The 18062-nt window shown below is 41.0% G+C and overlaps 2 protein-coding genes across 2 annotated transcripts; both read right to left on the bottom strand.

The window, feature by feature from the left end:
• Positions 1–9193, bottom strand: ppp1r14aa (protein phosphatase 1, regulatory (inhibitor) subunit 14Aa). The gene is made up of 4 exons (XM_067607339.1): positions 8729–9193; positions 4224–4304; positions 3851–3883; positions 1–1671 (listed from the first exon to the last, which is right to left on the bottom strand). Exons 1-4 carry the CDS (start codon positions 8918–8920, stop codon positions 1495–1497), a joined length of 483 nt encoding a protein of 160 aa, XP_067463440.1. The 5' UTR covers positions 8921–9193; the 3' UTR covers positions 1–1494.
• A 1633-nt stretch (positions 9194–10826) lies between these two features.
• Positions 10827–16128, bottom strand: dlb (deltaB). Its single transcript, XM_067607332.1, has 7 exons — positions 15894–16128; positions 15565–15804; positions 15249–15306; positions 14887–15144; positions 13496–13857; positions 12666–12882; positions 10827–12416 (listed from the first exon to the last, which is right to left on the bottom strand). The coding sequence occupies exons 1-7, from the start codon at positions 15942–15944 to the stop codon at positions 11701–11703; spliced, it is 1902 nt and encodes a 633-aa protein (XP_067463433.1). The 5' UTR covers positions 15945–16128; the 3' UTR covers positions 10827–11700.
• Between the last annotated feature and the right edge of the window lie 1934 nt (positions 16129–18062).

The raw sequence follows: 18062 nt of genomic DNA, 5'->3' as shown, positions 1-18062 counted from the left end.
TCACAGTGAAAGAAACGATTTTATTAGCAATTCCTACAAAGGACAGATGTCTCTTTGCAGAATAAAAACTTGAAACGTTTTTAGTGAAAGTACTGACATAACTGAAAATGTAGAAACAACTCAACTCAAAAACAGAAGGGACGAGTGAGTGAAATGTAATTAAAAACCTACAGTATGTGAGAAATGCAACAGGATTATTTCCAGTGTTACATCATACTGGTATCTTGAATCTATCTCCATTTCCTCTAATCATGACAATAAATAACAATCATGACCTTCATAATTTAATAGATGCTACATCTGCATCTAATAGCAGTGTTATCTGAAAGGCTAATGTTCATGTGTTCAGTGGAAGGTGGAACAAAACTGCGTCACAGGACAGTTCAGTGTTAATGAAGAAATGAAGTGTATTCTATATTTGGTGAACACACATTCCATCACCTCCTTCTTCATCAGTTAGTGCCAGAAACTGTTGCATCCAACTGTGTGTATACAGAGAGAGTGGTGATAATAGTGACATTTGGTGATAACAGTGACATTTTTTTCCAGTCAAGTTAAAGTGAGTCACATGCTTTGCAGCTGCAATGCATCCTGGTCTTTTGGGGATACTGTCAATGGAAAAATGAATATTTCTATGATGCATTTCTTCCTGTATGATTATTGACTATGCTGAATGGCACATTGAGAGTTAAGGCCTTGCTCTTCGACTAACTTTACAGTTGTGATCATTTCTATTTCATATCTTATTATTAAGTGTTTTAGTGTTTACAGGAATAGCATAGGATATGCTTCCTTTCTTGTCAAAAGTTAGATGATACCTCTCTCCTATCTATTGCTGGTTGGAAAGAATAAAAGTGTTAGATTGGCTTTGTCCAAAGGTAACAAAATCTGCCTATCAGCACCTCTAAAGCTAATTAATTAACATATATCTTGTTTCTGTACAAAAGCTGAAGTGTAAAAACTTCAAAAGTTGTGGTTTAACCAAGGTCCTGTGCTGGACTATTTCTTTGCTGGGCGCTGTGGTTTCCTGGAGCTATGTCTTTATCATGAGGCTGCCAGGCAACCAACAGGAAGTTACTGCTCTCAGCTGCAAACTTTTTAAACTTCAGTTTTTGCATGGAACAAACAAACAATATAAAATGTGTTAGTTAGTGAGCTTTAAAGATGCTGGTACCTTTGGACAGAGCCAGGTTAGCGGTTTCCCCGTTTCCAGTCTTTATGCTAAACTAAGCTAAGCTAAGTAGCTTATCACCATCATATTTAACAGATATACATGAGAGTGGTATCAATCTTCTTATCCTAATTTCTGCAAGAAAGCATGAGTGTATTATTTAAAAAGTTTCAGGTTTTCTTTCCTTGATCTTTGCCTTCCATTGTCCAATATAACTGACATTTCTGTTTTCATGTCATGACAGTGTGTATGTGTGTATGTGTGTGTGTGTGTGTGTATGTGTGTGTGTGTGTGTGTGTGTGTGTGCGTTGATGGGGGATTCGTCAGAGGGTCTGGTTTTGGCCTCGTTGGTGGTGGGACTGGTGCTGTGGGTTGTGAAAGTGGTAGGGCTCATGGCGATGATGGCTGTGGCAGATGATCGGATGTTCGATGCCTTCGCTCTGCAGCTCGTCCTGCTTGTGAACTCCCTCCAGCTTTCCCACTAGCTCTCTGATGAAGGTCTGGGGATGAGTATGTGTCACATGAAATGGAGATATACAGAATTTTACAAGGTACGTGTTCAAATAAGCCTTTGTCAGAGCAACCATACAATGTTGAAGACTTAATTGGTGAGCTTTAAAGACGCTGGTACCTTTGGACAGAGCCAGGTTAGCGTCAAATACCTTAAACTTGTAATTTTTCAGACATGTAGACATTAAAAAATAAAACTGGTAGTATTCTATAGTTCTTATTATCAACAAATCCCATCAAAAGCAACAATAAATTGATACTAGAGTATTGTCTGTGTATCAAAAGCCTGACATATCTCATTCCTTTGTGCCATACAGCTCCAATGTTGTCCAAAAATGATTAAAAACACATCAATGAGCCACAACGTTGCACTGAGTGACATGTTCATTCATTACAGTGAACATGAGCACTATTGTTTATTATCAGTCGTTTCCACATGCACCAGCCTGCAGCTATAGATATTCACTGGTGCTAAGTCCGCGGCTAAAAATAGTCCCCAACAAATGTACTATTTCCATCTGTGTGAATAACATTTGTTAAAAACTACTCTAACCAGTTGTTTTTGGAAATTATAAACACATGTATTTGTGACTCGCTGTGATGCGACAATGGAAGTACTGAGTTGGACTAAAACATTGTTGCTTTTGGTCCTGAGATTTGTTGGTAATAACCAAAAAATGTAATTTGTATCCTTATTCTTTATCTCAGTCGTTTAACACAACTGGCATACATTCATCAAACTACAGGAATTAAATACTGGAATGATAAAAATTTAGCATATAGAAAGGGTAAGATAAGATGCATGTAAGATGGAGGCTTATTATAATACAATATATGCACCTATACTATATATAGCATATTATCTTCCACAGACCTTATGCCATTAAGCACAAACATTTGGTAAAAAGCGTGCTGTCGTTACAGAGGAGGTAAAGGCGCAGCTATATGTGGATCCTTTTAAGGGAAGGATCTAAGTTGTGTTGTAACAGAAAAATACTTAATATGGAGGAATCTGGGTCACTGACAGCAAACCTCTTGTTTATTTGCATAGTTAGTAAAAACCACTATATCAGTAAAAATATATTAGCTAGATAAGCTTTCTACCATTTTTGTTCTCAGACCACGCATTAAATGTCTAATACTATACTTATCACAGCATCAAACAACAAATAGCAATCAGGAGTTAAGCAGGAAAAAAAACTGCCAGTTAAATTGCATTCAGTCAGTCACTACATATTTTTGTTGAGTGTTTCATATCTTTCTCCATAGATGGAAGAAGACCTTGGAGAGCTGTGGGAGGATAAGGCCACAGAGGAGGAAGTTCCCCCTCTGTGGACTGTCTTGTGTTGCTAATGTGACTTACTGTTGTACACCAAGTTTAAATGCTGGAAATGAGTAACTAGGTTGTGATATGAATGCACATGCAAGACTAAAGCACATCACTGCCACAGCTGACTTTGTGTAAATTCAGAGCTTTTATGGCCTGATGAAGACACAGCACCCAGATGTGGTGTGTTATGGCAACAGTGCCAGTAGAGGTGGTCAACACATCCAGTCTCATTCTCGAATAAATACCAACTGTAAATATTTGTTCGACTCCGGGTTCACGTGTTTTTGTTTTCCATTTGAAGCCATTAATCAGCGGTGTAATCTGAATTCTGATCTTGACCGTGGCTATTTTACAATGAATCATGACCGCTGGCTTTTTATGTAATATGAAACAAATGTACAGGGAAGTAGGTGGAGAGCTGCTATCTCATATCACATATTTCTTAAAAATGCAGGAAACTCTTAATGACACTCCATGTCAAGCTCAATTAAACCATGTAGGTCTGAGTAAGAAAAGCAGCAGCTACACTGACCCTCACTGCTCTTTTGCCTGTGTTTGCATTTCTGAACAGGCCACAGCCAGGCAGACGTTTGAGTCCAGAAAGACTCATTGTTTCAGGGGTAAAATGGAAAGAAAGAGAAGAGAGCACACAAAGCCATTGTTGAGGCTTGTGGAGTGACTGTCGGATGATGGAGGTATCAGATGCTACAGCTTCAGTTAAACTGTGTGTGACCTGTGTGTGTGTGTGTGCAGACAGGTATACTGTACATTTGCATGTGTAATGTGTGCATCAAGGACTAATCTTGAGTTGGAAATATAATTTCAAAGTTAAAACCTACCTCTGTGTTGTTACGGCACTTTCGAAGAAGTTCCTGTTTAAAAAAGCGGGGTGATGTAACATTACCAGTCACATAATCATGTATTTATCTTCAAAATTCTAACGTAAGCACTTAAATATTTCATCTGAAAATCTGTTCCTGTCCCTATGATTCACTAATTAATACTGTATAATGATATTAACTTAACGTAAAAACATGTCTGTTTCTGAGTGACTCCCTGAACAAAATCTGTGCATCTTGGTGCAGAAACTCACTGATCACAACTTCAACAATGCTGTATAATTTAGAAAATCCACTGCATTCCTATATCATAACCAACCCACTCTTATTCAGTATGGATAAAGTGATTGCGCTCCATAATGGGTCATGTTACCTTTAACTGTTTGACTCGCTCCTCGTCATTAGGCTGGTCAATCAAGTCATCAATGTTCACCTCCTCTGGTATATCACGCTCCTGAATTTAACACACATGATGAAAACACACACACACACACGCAACTGAAATGAGTCCTCATGCAAGGCCACACACTTATGACACACATTTATTATTTATCTTGAACCATGCTCTCGCCCTCAAGTCAAGGAATTCCCACACAGTTTTCCCATATAGTCCACTCACTGAGTATATCATACAGATGGATGACAAATTAAAGGAAAAACAGGTACAGGTCTGAATACTTGACCCCTACAGTGAGGGGATCTGGTGGCTCTGTTATGCTGTGAGGGGCATTTTGCTGGCATGGTTTGGGTCCATTTAAAGGGAAGGGTCACTGTAAATCAATACAAAGTTGTTCTAAGTGTTAATCTCTATCCTATGATGAAACATTTCTATCCTGATGGGAGTGGTCTCTTCCAGGATGACAATGCCCCAATTCACAGGGCATGAGGGGTCACTGAATGGTTTGATGAGTATGAAAATGATGTGAATCAGATCTCAACCCAATTAAACCACTATGGGAGATTTTGGACTGACGTGTTAGATGGCACTCTCCACCATCATCATCAAAACACCAAATGAGGGAATATTTTTTGGAAGAATAGTGCTCATCAGCCTTGGCATTGATTCTACAAGTCTCTAAACTCTACCGGAGGGATGAACACCATCTCTCAAAAAGATATTCCCTAATTTGGTGTTTTGTTGATGGCGGTGGAGAGCTCTGTCTAACACGTCTTCCCAAAATCTCCCATAGTGATTTAATTGGGTTAAGATCTGATTCACATCATTTTCATACTCATCAATCCATTCAGTGACCCCCTCGTTCCCCGAGGAATTGGAGGATTGTCATCCTGGAAGAGACCACTCCCATCAGGATAGAAATGTTTCATCATAGGATAAAGCTGATCACTCACAACAACTTTGTATTGATTTGCAGTGACTCTTCCCTCTAAGGGGACAAGTGGACCCAAACCAGGCCAGTTAAATGCCTCCCAAAGCATTACAGAGCCACCAGATCTCCTCACTGTAGGGGTCAAGCATTCAGACCTGGACCAGTTTTTCCTTTAATTTGTCACCCTTCTGTATATAAAGCAACTAGAAGCAACTATAGAAAATTCAAGATGATTTGTGCGTCATACATGTTTCTCTGTAATCATAACATAGTTGGTATCATCTGAAACCTTTGGATCTCCAGCTAGAATTTAAAACAAAATTCTGCATACTTAAAGGAATAGTTTGAACTGTATTAATTGATCCACATCACACATAATCATCTGATCCATTGTTAATATAAAATATCGATAGTGTAGCTTTAAAGGACGAGTTCACGGTTTTTAAAGTCTGTCTTAAAACAACAGTCATGTGCCCAAATGAACCCTGAAATAGGTTTATTTTGCCATGTTGTCCAGCACTCAGTCAATTACAGATACAGATGCTTGTGAATATGAGGGAAGACATTCTTCAAGTACTTCTATGCAGCACAGAGAGAAGTTCTGCATGTGTGAACCATATGTAACATGCATCTCAGTTATTAATTCCACACACATTTACACAACTAACTCCAAAATAAAGCATTTTCAGTTTTAAGAGCAATTGAAGACTTTGGATTCAGTCTGTACATGATGCATGCCCATCATCTGTATGTTCAGGCTGTGGAGGCTGAATAGTAACAATGCTCACGTAATACTGTAACAGTGGCCTGCTCTGTTTGAACAAACAGCCATTGTACCAACTGAGTGAAAGGACAATCCCACCCTCCTGTCCACACCACTGCACTGCACTGTCTCTGTAATTAGTTTGGGCCCTTGGCACATACAGGACTGCAACTCTACATCCCACCAGCTTCATTTCTATACACTAAAACTCATACAGGCATATGCCTCTTACCTGAAACAGTAATAAAATAATAAGGGTTTGTCTGGTTTTGTGAGCGACATGACTTGGTGCAACAAAATGACACTTGTTATCATCACTGACCTATTGTTATCATCAGAAAACTGATTATAAGTATTTAAATCATATTCAAATCAATTTCCAAAATTTGTTTCTTTATTTGCCTGTAAAATTAATCTTTTATTTTCATAAGGTTATTCTAAATATGCCACTGGCTGGAGGCAAAAGCTCTCTGTGAAATCCAGGCTGTTTGGTCCTTTCGCTTCCCAGAGCTGCTTTATCATTGTGATAATCTGAATTTCATATTCTTATCATCAACATCCTCCGCCTCATACAACACAATCACACAACACAATGTCCAAAATACACTCTCCTCCTGAGAGCCTAACCTCCTGTCAGCTGCCCCAGCAGCCAGATGCACAGTGTTTACCTCCTCCTGGGACATACAAATGAGCGCTCCCTCCTCTGCAACCTTCCCCTCCTCCTTTTCTTCTCATCATTCATCCCCCTCTCAGTGCCCATGTAAGGCAGAAAGCCACAAGACAGATACAGATCTCTGAGAAGTGGACAGCGATGGACCTCACATCCACAGGATGCTTGGCCTTGTAAGGAGAAGCAGGCTGCCCCACCTCTCCTCTCTCCTAAACACCTCATAGATCATAGTAGGCCTGTCGCTGAGTCTCAGGACTATGATGTCATGATGTCTCAATCTGCCTCAATATCACATAGTCATATTGAACAACTTTCACTTCATATTTAAAGTTCTCTGGCTCATTTTCTACTTTCAGGGAAGGTAGGGGAGAACGAGGCAACATGAGCCACTTTTTACATATGATGATTTTACTGCAAAATGAAAATGTATTTGTTTCAAATAATAGTTACTATATATACACTTCAGGTTGTTGTTTACCCACGGAAATTAAAACAAGTTATCTAGTTATTATGGTTTAAGAACAATGAGCCATCAAAAAGTTAGTCGAATGGCACAACTTACTCCAAGGTAGGGGTAACATGAGCATAGTGCTACCATTATATACTGATATAAAAATTACACAAAATCAAACAAATTAATTATAAAATTAAAAATAAATTTGAACTTTATTAATGTCATCAATTTAACAAAAGGCAAAAACTTGTACTTTCAAGTAAAATCATATGTTTGTGTCTTGTTGTTCAAGATGTTACCTCAACATTTTCAGTAGAGATTAAACTGTGATCTTTGTGCGTTACTTAAAGAAAGAATGTGTGTGTAAATGTGCTTTTGTGTATACAGACAGGTGACAAATTACAGGAAAAACCAGTACAGGTCTGAAAGCTTGACCCCTACAGTGAGGGGGTCTGAGGCCTCTGTTATGCTTTGGGGGGCATTTTGCTGGCCTGGTTTGGGTCCACTTATCCCCTAAGAGGGAAGAGTCACTGCAAATCAATACAAAGTTGTTGTGAGTGATCAGCTTTATCCTATGATGAAACATTTCTATCCTGATGGGAGTGGTCTCTTCCAGGATGACAATCCTCCAATTCGTAGGGTAGGAGGGGTCACTGAATGGTTTGATGAGTATGAAAATGATGTGAATCATATGCTATGGCCTTCACAGACAGCAGATCTCAACCCAGTTGAACATCTATGGCAGATTTTGGACTGAGGTGTTAGACAGCGCTCTCCACCACCATCATCAAAACATCAGATGAGGAAATATCTTTTGGAAGAATGGTGTTCATCCCTCTATAAGAGTTCAGAGACTTTTAGAATCAATGCGTATTGAAGCATGTGGTGGCCCAACACCTTACTAAGACACTTTATGTCGGCTTTTCCTTAAATTTGTCACCTGTCTGTATGTACAGCATGTTTGTTTGTGACTTAAATATAACATTAGTCAACAATTAGGTATTCATTCATCAACAATGTAGCACTTGTAACATGGATCAAACATGAGCAGTGTCTCTAGCCTCTAGAATATCAGAAAATAATTTTGGGGGTAAATTGAGCCATTGACTCAACTTGCCCCAACATCACTGGCATGTTTTACCCCACAACCTCCATTTTGACAAAACTGTTTCACACAGTGGCTCAGATCCACAATTATGCTAAGTTTATGACAAGTTTATTTTGTAGCTTACACTGACTTAAATCAACGTGTAATAATGTCCCAAACTTCTCTTTTTTAATTAAGATACAAGACTGATAACTTTAGTGACATGATGAATTCACTTGGCATGACAAAAATGCTCTGTTTTGCTGACTACTCTCTCCATGTGCTTGAGTCCAAGATGAATCGAGTAATGTGAAGTATTCTTTCTTAATTTGTGGTCACATGATTACTTTTGCTTATGGTTACCTAGATAAAGGGGGTGGCTCATTTTGGCCACTGACTCTATTTACCCCGTTCTCCCCTACTTCCTAAAAAATTATAAACGATATAATTATTTGAAACTCTTGATAGACTATTGTCTTATTATAACATACAGTACACTATACACTACAAATATTAAAAACAGACCAGCCAAGGCAGTTTTATTCTAGTTTCTTGCTCTCAGGCACATCTACCCACCTGACCCGCGTACAGCCGGTCCAAGTTCTCGTCGATCCACTTCTCCACGTCGAGCCGCCGCTGTAGCTCCTTCCTGTTGTACTTCACGGTGACTCGGGCATGCCTCTTCGGGATATTGCCCACCTGATCCAAATCCAAGGAAGGAACTTCGTCATTTACCTTAAGCGTCGTCGCGGTCCGGCCGGCTGCCATCTCTGGTCTGAACTAGTCTGACTTGTTTCTCGTCTTCTTCAAACACGAGTAGAGAGCAGCGCTGGGAGGCGACGACGGCAAAGACAGCTGAGCATAAGCAGAGGATGGAGTCAGTTTTTTTTTTCTCTCTCTCTCTCTCCTGGGATGTTTATTTACAGAGTATCCATCCAAAAAGCGCACAACTATTTCCATGTCGTTATCTTTTAAATAGACCTAAGTCCATTGCCCCCAAAAAGTCAGGAGAAACATTGTTTAACAGTATAACTTATTGAGGAGAGTTACTGCAGAGTCATATTTGCAGTTTCTAAAATGTCAGGAAGCAACACCAAGTGTGGCATCTAATTGCCCGAATTGCATCAATTAGGCTGATGACGTCACAAGCCTAAACAAAAACACAAACCGCCCAATGAGCCCGACACCACGTAAACAACTACATAGCCTTTAAACCACTGTTCAAGAAAGGTTTATATTGGACAGTATTTGATAAATGATCTGTGTGACATACATATACACACACAGTGTCGGTTAAATTATACAAACAATATTAAAAGGCCACTACAAACTCACGTGCTGTGATGGAACATTGAGGAGTCTGTTCAGAGAAGAGATAGCCTGCATACTTGGGGGAAAAAACCCTGTGCTTACAGCCAGCAGAAAAACAAGAAAATGATGTTGATCGTCCATGATAAGAGAAATGCTTTGAGATTGTTCTGGACATGTATTTAATGGAAACATTAACCTACCTGCTGAGAGGTAAATGAAACGTTTTTTCACAAGAATAGGGCACACATTCTGACTTGTCAAGCAGGAAAGGCACAGATGGAATTAATAATGTCCTCATTCCATTTCAGTGAGCTGATATTGTGCATGCTCGCTCACTGACATGGTTTACTGGGACAATTGGAATGAATGGAATGAAGCCATGTTTAATGTCATTATTTACAACTGTGTTTCTCCTGCTTTGCTATGTCAAAATGGCTGCTGTGAAAAGGGAAAAGTTGATCCTTTCCATGAAATATGATGCAAAACAAGTAACTTACCTGTTTGAATATGGAATAACTGGAAAAGCTGTTGGGTCCAGACCTGAAAAAACATTAAAAAAAATGTTATTTTTATGGCTGCATATTGTTATCCCTCTCAATATATTAAGATCTATTAAGCATAAACTGATGGTCACTCTAAGAAATGAATAAATAATAAATGTTATTCTGACCAACTGCTGATATGGTTCTTTAACTAATTAATTGACTTTATTTAATATTTTATTTTACTTTTTTATTGTCAGCTACTTGTTGAGTAGTCCCATGTTTGTGTTTATGTCTTATGTTTTACATATTGCATGTACTGTATTTCAGCCAATCAGAACAGAAGCCATAAGTGTGACAATGCAAGAGGTCGACATGCTTAGATATTACAGAACCAACACATCATAACATCTTACATAATATCTCATTTAAATGGTGTTTCATACAGTTGGTGTGAACTCTGCCAGAGCTAAGATAACTAATTGATTACTCAATTAGTCAATTAACAGAAAATTAATCAGTTACTATTTTGATTATATATTAATTTATGTTTAAAGCCAAGATTTTCTAGTTCCAGCTTTTCCAGTGTGCAAATTTGCTGCTTTTCTCTGTTTTATGTCATTATACATTAAATATCTTTGAGTTTGGACTCTTGGTCGGACAAAACAAGCAATTTGAAACTATTTTCTGGGACTCAACAATAAATCAGTGAACTGAGAAAACACTCAGCAAATTAATTGATAATATGAAATGAAAATAATCAACATAACATGACAAACTAAAGTACCTAGGCTATTAACCACCTATACAATGCAAAATGTGACACTTCTCTGATATGATCTTAATTTCCTCTAACTACAAGAAGTGACTTCAGTCCAGAATCGTATCAAAACAGATCTTTTATTCCATATCACAACCACAACATGATGAAATTAAATATGAATGAAAATATGTAACATAACACAAACTTTGGCATGAACACAAAATGGCACATGAAAGAGCAATGTGATCAGTAGTATATACTGTATACATATATGTATTTATATAAATTACAGTAGTGGCTGACTGTGTGATAAAGCACATTTTCCTTATATCCCTGCACTGAATATCTTTGGGATATTTCACACATCCTTTGCAGCCAATATAACATCCAGATACAACATCAAGCGTCGGTCTTCATTCAGCATCATATAAATATATTTCTACATCTGTAACAATCAAAGTGAAGCCATGAACATAAGTTATCAAATAAATAAATAATATAAAGAATAAAAATGATGGTACTCACAATAAGGAAATAATGGCCAAAGGAAGATTGAAAAGCAAAACAAAAATGCTGTGTAAAAAAAAATAAAAAGAAGCAATTAAACAAAGTAATGATATTAAAGACAATAAAGCAATCAAACTTATTTCTTGGGCGGGTTTTCCAAAGGTGTTCAAAGTATTGTGACTTCCTGTATTTGGTTTGTGTTATAGGTCCAATGAAAAGTCGATCATGTTATTTGTCTCTTTGGGTCTTAAACATGGAAGAGCTTTGCCCCACATACTTTGTCAATAATCTTTGTAAATCATCTTCATCAGAATAGTTCATTTGTCAATATTTTGTTGAAGTCATCTTCAACATGAGCAGAGTGGCTTTCAGCTCATGAATTTGCTCCTGTCTTCACTTTACATGAAGAGAGAGGAGCAGCAAGTGCTAATATCCTTCTTCTCCTGTGTGAATGTCTGTGTTCTCTCTCTGAATTCTGTGCTGCTTCATCTCAGCCCTGCCCCAGAGCCCAGGCCGGCCTCGTCCCTCCACATAAAGTCCTGACGCTCGCCTCTGACCCGGCCGCTCTCCACAGGATTCTGCCTGTACCCGGATCTTCCGTCCGGGCAGAGGGAAAGGCTGAGGCGGGCCGTGCTGTTGCTGATCTTGAACAGGCCGTTCGGACCGAGGAAGGCCTCTCTCTCGCTTCCTCCCAGGTTGTTCACTGTCTCCAAGTCATTGTAAACTGCAATGTCGCTCAGCTGCTTCCTTCCCTGCAGTCTCCTTCTCCTCCTCAGGAAGATAATGCCGGCCACCAGAACCAGCACTAGGACAGCCAGAACGCAGGAGACGGTGAGGGTGGCTGAGGAGGGCTGGGAGGTTTGGCGCAAAGCAGGCTTGAAACTGGGCTGAAGTGTGAACTCACAACTTGGACCCATAAAGCCTTTAGGGCACTGGCAAACTGGCCCAGTGAAGTGAGTGAAGCAGGTGCCACCATTCTGGCAAGGACGGGCGCCGCAGGCATCTGAGCGCACGCTGCAGTTCTTGCCAGTGTACCCCAGGGTGCAGGAGCAGGTGTAGTCATTCACACCGTCTTGGCAGGTCCCGGCGTTCTGGCAGGGGCTCGAAGCACAGTCGTCGATGTTGACCTGGCAGTTGGCACCAGTGAAGCCTGCCTGACAGCGGCACAGGACACTTTGGCCGAGGTCCAGACAGTCACCACCTGCAGAGGGGAGAATTATTCTGTTCAGCATCCAGCAGATCAAGGATGACATGCAGTGTTTTTAAAGATGAGTGTTAATTGGATTACATTTAACGCTGTCACTGTAGTAAGCTGCTGCAAGTGCATTCATGCAGGAGTGTTGACATTAACACCTATTCACTAAAAAGGCTCATATTCAGCTAAGAAACTGCAGATTTGCACTTCATCCACAAGATGTCGCCAGAGCTGTGGACTCTCTTGCCTGCTTACCGTTCAGACAGGGCCTGTTGCTGCAGCGGTCCAGCTTCTTCTCACAGTTGGAGCCGGTGTAGCTAGGGGGGCAGCGGCAGGTGTAGCCTCCGGTCATTGTCTCCACACAGGTGCCGCCGTTGAAGCAGGGACCATCGGCACACGTCATGGCAATGATCTCGCAGTTCTTACCGTAGAATCCCTGTGGACAGGTGCATGAGTAGTCGTTCTCCAGGTCCTGTGCACAGAGAAAGAAAAAACTTAATGTTAAGGAGGAAATATCTAGGAATGGTCTCAGCCTGGCAGGGATTGTGTGAGTTAGTAAATAAGACTTCTATTCCTGGGATTGCTCCATTTGTTTTGAAGGTTGGAACAAAGGATGAGCATAAAGACTGGAAACAGGAGGAAACAGCTAGCGTATGTCCACAGGTAAAAAGAATCAATCTATCAGTGCCTCAAAAGCTCACTAATTAACATGTTATATCTCGTTTGTTTACAAATCCCAAGTGTAAAAATGTAAAAATGACAATTAAGTGTTTTAGGGGCATTGTGTGCCAAACTATTACCAGGCAACCAACGGAGACGCCAGGATGTTAAGAAATAAGAGTTGTGTCAATCTTCTCATCTAACTCTAACACTCTAAGGTGAAAAAGTGTATTTCCCAAAACGTTGAATTATCCTTTTAAATAGTAGAACTAGGATAAACCCAATCCAGCAGTTTGTTTGTAAAATCAAGTGCAACATTTATTGTAGACCAGCAGAGGTTGACAATCTGCTCTGTGATGGTTTTGTTTCTTTAAAAGTACTTTGGTATTAGTGCCAATTTAAACTAAACAGAGTTGTGTACTCACATTGCAGCTGCCTCCGTTCTTGCAGGGGTTGCTGTCACACTCGTTGGTTTCCAGCTCACAGTTGGTGCCTCCGAAGCCGGGCCGGCAGGTACAGGTGTAGCTGCCCTGACCTGTGTTGGTGCAGGTTGCTCCGTTGGCACAGGGCTTGTGGTTGGTGCAGTAGTTGAGGTCCTGGTCGCAGAAGAGGCCCCCCCAGCCCTCCTGGCAGTTACACTGCCATGGCTGGCTGCACGTCCCGTGGAGGCAGCCTGGGTAGCGGACGCATTCATTGCAGGAGGGGCCCTGCCAGCCCATGCGACACGTACAGCCCCCTGGGGCCTCGCAGTAGCCGTGCCTCTCACTGCAGTCCGCCGAGCAGATGGCTGGGGAGGAGAGGAAGGGGAGGGTGTGTGATTACAATGGGTACGCCTTCTCATACATCTCACACACACACACATGTACAGGGCCCCCTGTCTGACCCCAGCCCTGTTCCAGACTTCACTGTTGGTTAAGTATTAAGCCAAGCAGCTGGTAGGCACACTGCCGGGGAGAAATGCTTTCTTTTTATCTCCTCCTCCTTACACACACACACACACACACACACACACAAACACACACACACAGATCACCTTGAAAAATGTGTGTGTCTAATGGGGGCCACAGCTCTTTCTCTCATTGTAACAGAGAACAAAAGGCAGATGGAACACCACAGACTGTCTTACAGAAGAGTAAAACACAACGCTACAGGACATCACTCAGATAAAGGAAAGACTGTACTCTCTGAATAGATTCTTGCCTGAAGTGTCTGTTCAGGAGATCAAAACATCAACCATGAGCTGAGTTGTAAGATAAAAAAAAACACTTTTTATCCATGCCTTCAAGAAACTTGAGACTAGTATTTTATTGTTGGGTATTCTTATCTTACAAATGTTGTGTTGTGTTCCTGTTTTATGATTTCACTTCAAGTACACATGTCTTTAGTTGTCTCCACTCTCTAAATTTTCTAAGAATTTTTACCCACTCAGGTGTATGTTCATATGGTGATTTGTAAAATGCTGTTTTACACTGTTTTGTATATTAAAAGAAGAATCTCATGATGATGCAGTTTGAAGCCATCCTTCTTTTAAAGATTTTTTTTTTTTTTACAAATTGACCATTTTTGTGATATCATAGAAGATGGAAAATCGAATGAAGTCGGGTTAAATTTTTACTCTAGATTCATCTTTAATCAATCTACAGAAAAAGATATATGTGATGAGAAGTTTTTCAGTTACTTTTCTAGTATCCATAAAATAAATTTCTTTTTTTCCTGCTCCCTCCACAAGCCAGTCACTGAACTAGACGCAGGGAGCTAGTGTAGGGTTTGAGTGCCTTGCTCAGTGGCACATCAGTAATTACTCAGGCACACTTACGTTCAGAGCAGTAGTTTCCCTTCCAGCCCTCCAGGCAGATGCGGTTGCCCTCCTCGTCGCAGGTGTAGTGGCCCAGCGTGTCGTCTCTCGGCCTGCAGTAGTCAGCGCAGCCGTCTCCAAAGTAGTACTCGTCGCAGAAGACGTGGTAGGAATAGCGCAGCTCGCTCTGCTCGCCGAAGTGCACATCCTGGGACCAGTCCTCGCCGATGGCAAGTCTCCTCCTGGTCGCCAGACGGCTTACAAGGTTGTTCTGGTTGTCTGCAGAAGCAATACATATTTTTAAACAAATAGCATCTTGCACAGAAGCTGCGTGCGTGGAAAATTTATTTAATCCATTGTATGGACCGGAAGATATAACCTACCTGTGTATTCAGTCGGGGATTCAGCGTTCCAGGCTTCAATGATCAATGAAAATGTTCCCTGAAACAGAAAGAAGTGAGTTCAGTTATGCATATAGTTCATATGAGTATTTTACGCACTCATTTGACCGTGATAGATCAACTATGGCTTTTGGTAACAGTCATTAAAATTGGAAAGGGAAGATTTATGCAGTTTTCAAAACTTTTTATGATGGTAACTCGGAATTTTTCGCAAGCAATTATTTCAGATTAAAACTCAAACGTAGAACTGAGTCTTTCCTATACTGGATTTACTTGTGTAATTATTTTTTCCATTTACCGGCCACTTGAAGTGGAATGGCACCCTGATGGGAGCGCTGCTAGAAATCGAGGTGTGATCGGCCCTGATGACGTTAGTGTGTCCGGTCCCGAAGGTGCAAGGCGGCTCTGCTGAGATCACATCCTCTGGATGTTTTAGGCAAATCCTGAAAAATATATGACAGTCCCTGTGTCTTCTGCAGATGCGTTGCGCCGTGTGGAATGAATGAATTTTCAGCTCAAACACACCGGAGGAAAATACCTGTAATGATAGAAAAACGACATCAGACGCGCGCCGTTCGTAAAGGCATTTTGAGATTGTTACTTAAGCACAAACATAAACCAACTTACCACGTGCACTAAGGCCAAAGCCAAGAGGTATCTCAGGTGCAGATGTGCCATTTCTTCTCAGAATTTGCTTTCCAGTTTTAAGTGAATGTCCGCATTCGTTGTGTGCAATAATATTCCCAGAAGATGCTGAAGAAAACTGAAAATCTTTCAAAAAAGTTTCATCACTTTGAACTCTGTGGTCCTTTTGGTGTCTCTTAAATACGCGTCTTCTTCTTATCCGCTGTCCTATGGTCGGCACTACACTTGTTTTGGTTCTGGTGCGTAAAGGCGCAGAGTGGTTTTATACCCTCTAATGCTGCGCGTCACAGGCAAAGAGGTGGAGCCGGAGCAGACCTCAGGGGAGCAGCCTGACACAGGGGGCCTGTCAGGGGATTTAGACAACCCACATTACATCTGGCCAAACTTCTTGATAGGAATATGTATAAGAAGCTGGCGCAAGGCAGATATGTTTAGTATTACTGGATGAATCTTAATCACCCAGAAAAATGTAAACTGATCTGAGTGATGGGACGGAATCATTACAAAAGCACGAAGTAGACCAACATTCAACAACAGGCCAATTTGATAGAAGTTTGATAACAAACTATTCAAGTTTTAGAGGAGTCAAATTGAACAATTCTTTTTTTATGAACAGCAGTGTGGTAGGAATGAGCTTCCCTCCAAAACTGACTATAAAATGAAAAATGAAAGTACGTGAAAGTACAATTATTTAGACTTTCAGAGTTTTTTTCAAACAATGAGCGTGCCAAGACATCAACTAACTAATGCCTCCTGCATTTCATCAAACATCACCTCAGCAATTAACTTTAACATCGTTTTCGGGCCTGTAGATCATTGTTTAGAAAGGTTTTATTCTTTCTGGAGCTTTCCTAAACAAAGATCAGAAGGAAGCGGGGAAGAATAGCACATAGCCTTTCTTTCTTTACATCCAACATTATAATTACTCTGACGCGTGTGAGGTGACAAAGAGTGGGCAGGTCCCGGATAAGACCGCATTGTGCGTCTAGCGGCTATTCAGGCCTCTTCTGCTGTGCTCTGAAGGCTGAAGAAGGGTGCGGGGGAGGGAGGGGGGGGGGGGGGGGGGGTAAGAAGAGTGTGTGCCCGTGTGGGTAGGGGGGTCCTGCAGAGTTTGGACTATCATGTTGCCTTTGTCTAGACCTCATGCGAACAGCTGTATGGTAATCAACGGCACGGTCGACCGTGTGGCTCCAAACCCGGCTATTGTCTCCCCAAAGCGTCCCTCCCAGCACACACACACACTTACACACTTACACACACACTTACACACTTACACACACACACAAACACACACACACGCACACACACTCCGCTAACCCCTTATTGATTAGAAGGAACTATGGTCGCCAGTCGGTTCCAGCACCTGTCGCTGGCAGGGATGTGGTTTACAACATGGGGGGTTTTAAGGGCCCTAAAAATAATAAATCATTTACTGACTCCGTTGATTTATATTTGGTTATTTTCCTTATGCTGACCGCTTCGGAGGTAAGTTTAACCACTTTGTATCCCAACACATTGCTGGTTATTGATTTTGTCACATGGGTATGACACTGTACATTAATACAAATAATCATTGCGATGGAAGTTAGATGTATCTGAATGTAGATGAAAACATTCATTAGGACAAACATTTGAACAAACTGACATGAAGCTAAAGATTTCAAGATGGCAAACGGATGAAATTTCTAAGCAAAGCCGTTCATCATAAAAGTAAAACCAGAGTTGTTTATTAATCTCACACTGCACAAGCATGTGCTTTGGGTTGTGTGTGTGTGTGTGTGTGTGTGTGTGTGTGTGTGTGTGTGTGTGTGTGTGTGTGATGGTGATAGAGGGAGGGTGGGGGTGGGGGACCTATTGATATTATAATGAAAAAAAAGGACGCGTGCCTGAAGTGGCCCCTGTATATCCTGGCACGCTTCCCTGCAACATAAACAATAAAGCAAAGTATAAAGATGCCCGAAGTGTCTGTCAGCAGTATGAGCAGCCTGTAGTTGAAGTTCTGGTGGTCTTTCACACACACTTATGTCAAATCCTGTCTAGAACAGTCGCCTTAAAAATGGGGCCAAGGACTTCCATGGAATGCCACAGGGGGAGGGGGGCCTGATAAAATTAGGACAATTTCAAATTCCCTACATTTACCGCAGAATGTAG

Source organism: Thunnus thynnus, chromosome 13, assembly GCF_963924715.1.
Source record: "Thunnus thynnus chromosome 13, fThuThy2.1, whole genome shotgun sequence".
Taxonomy (NCBI): Eukaryota; Metazoa; Chordata; class Actinopteri; order Scombriformes; family Scombridae; genus Thunnus; species Thunnus thynnus.
The sequence above is the reverse complement of the archived record's forward strand: the minus strand, read 5'-3'. Positions and strand labels throughout refer to the sequence as shown.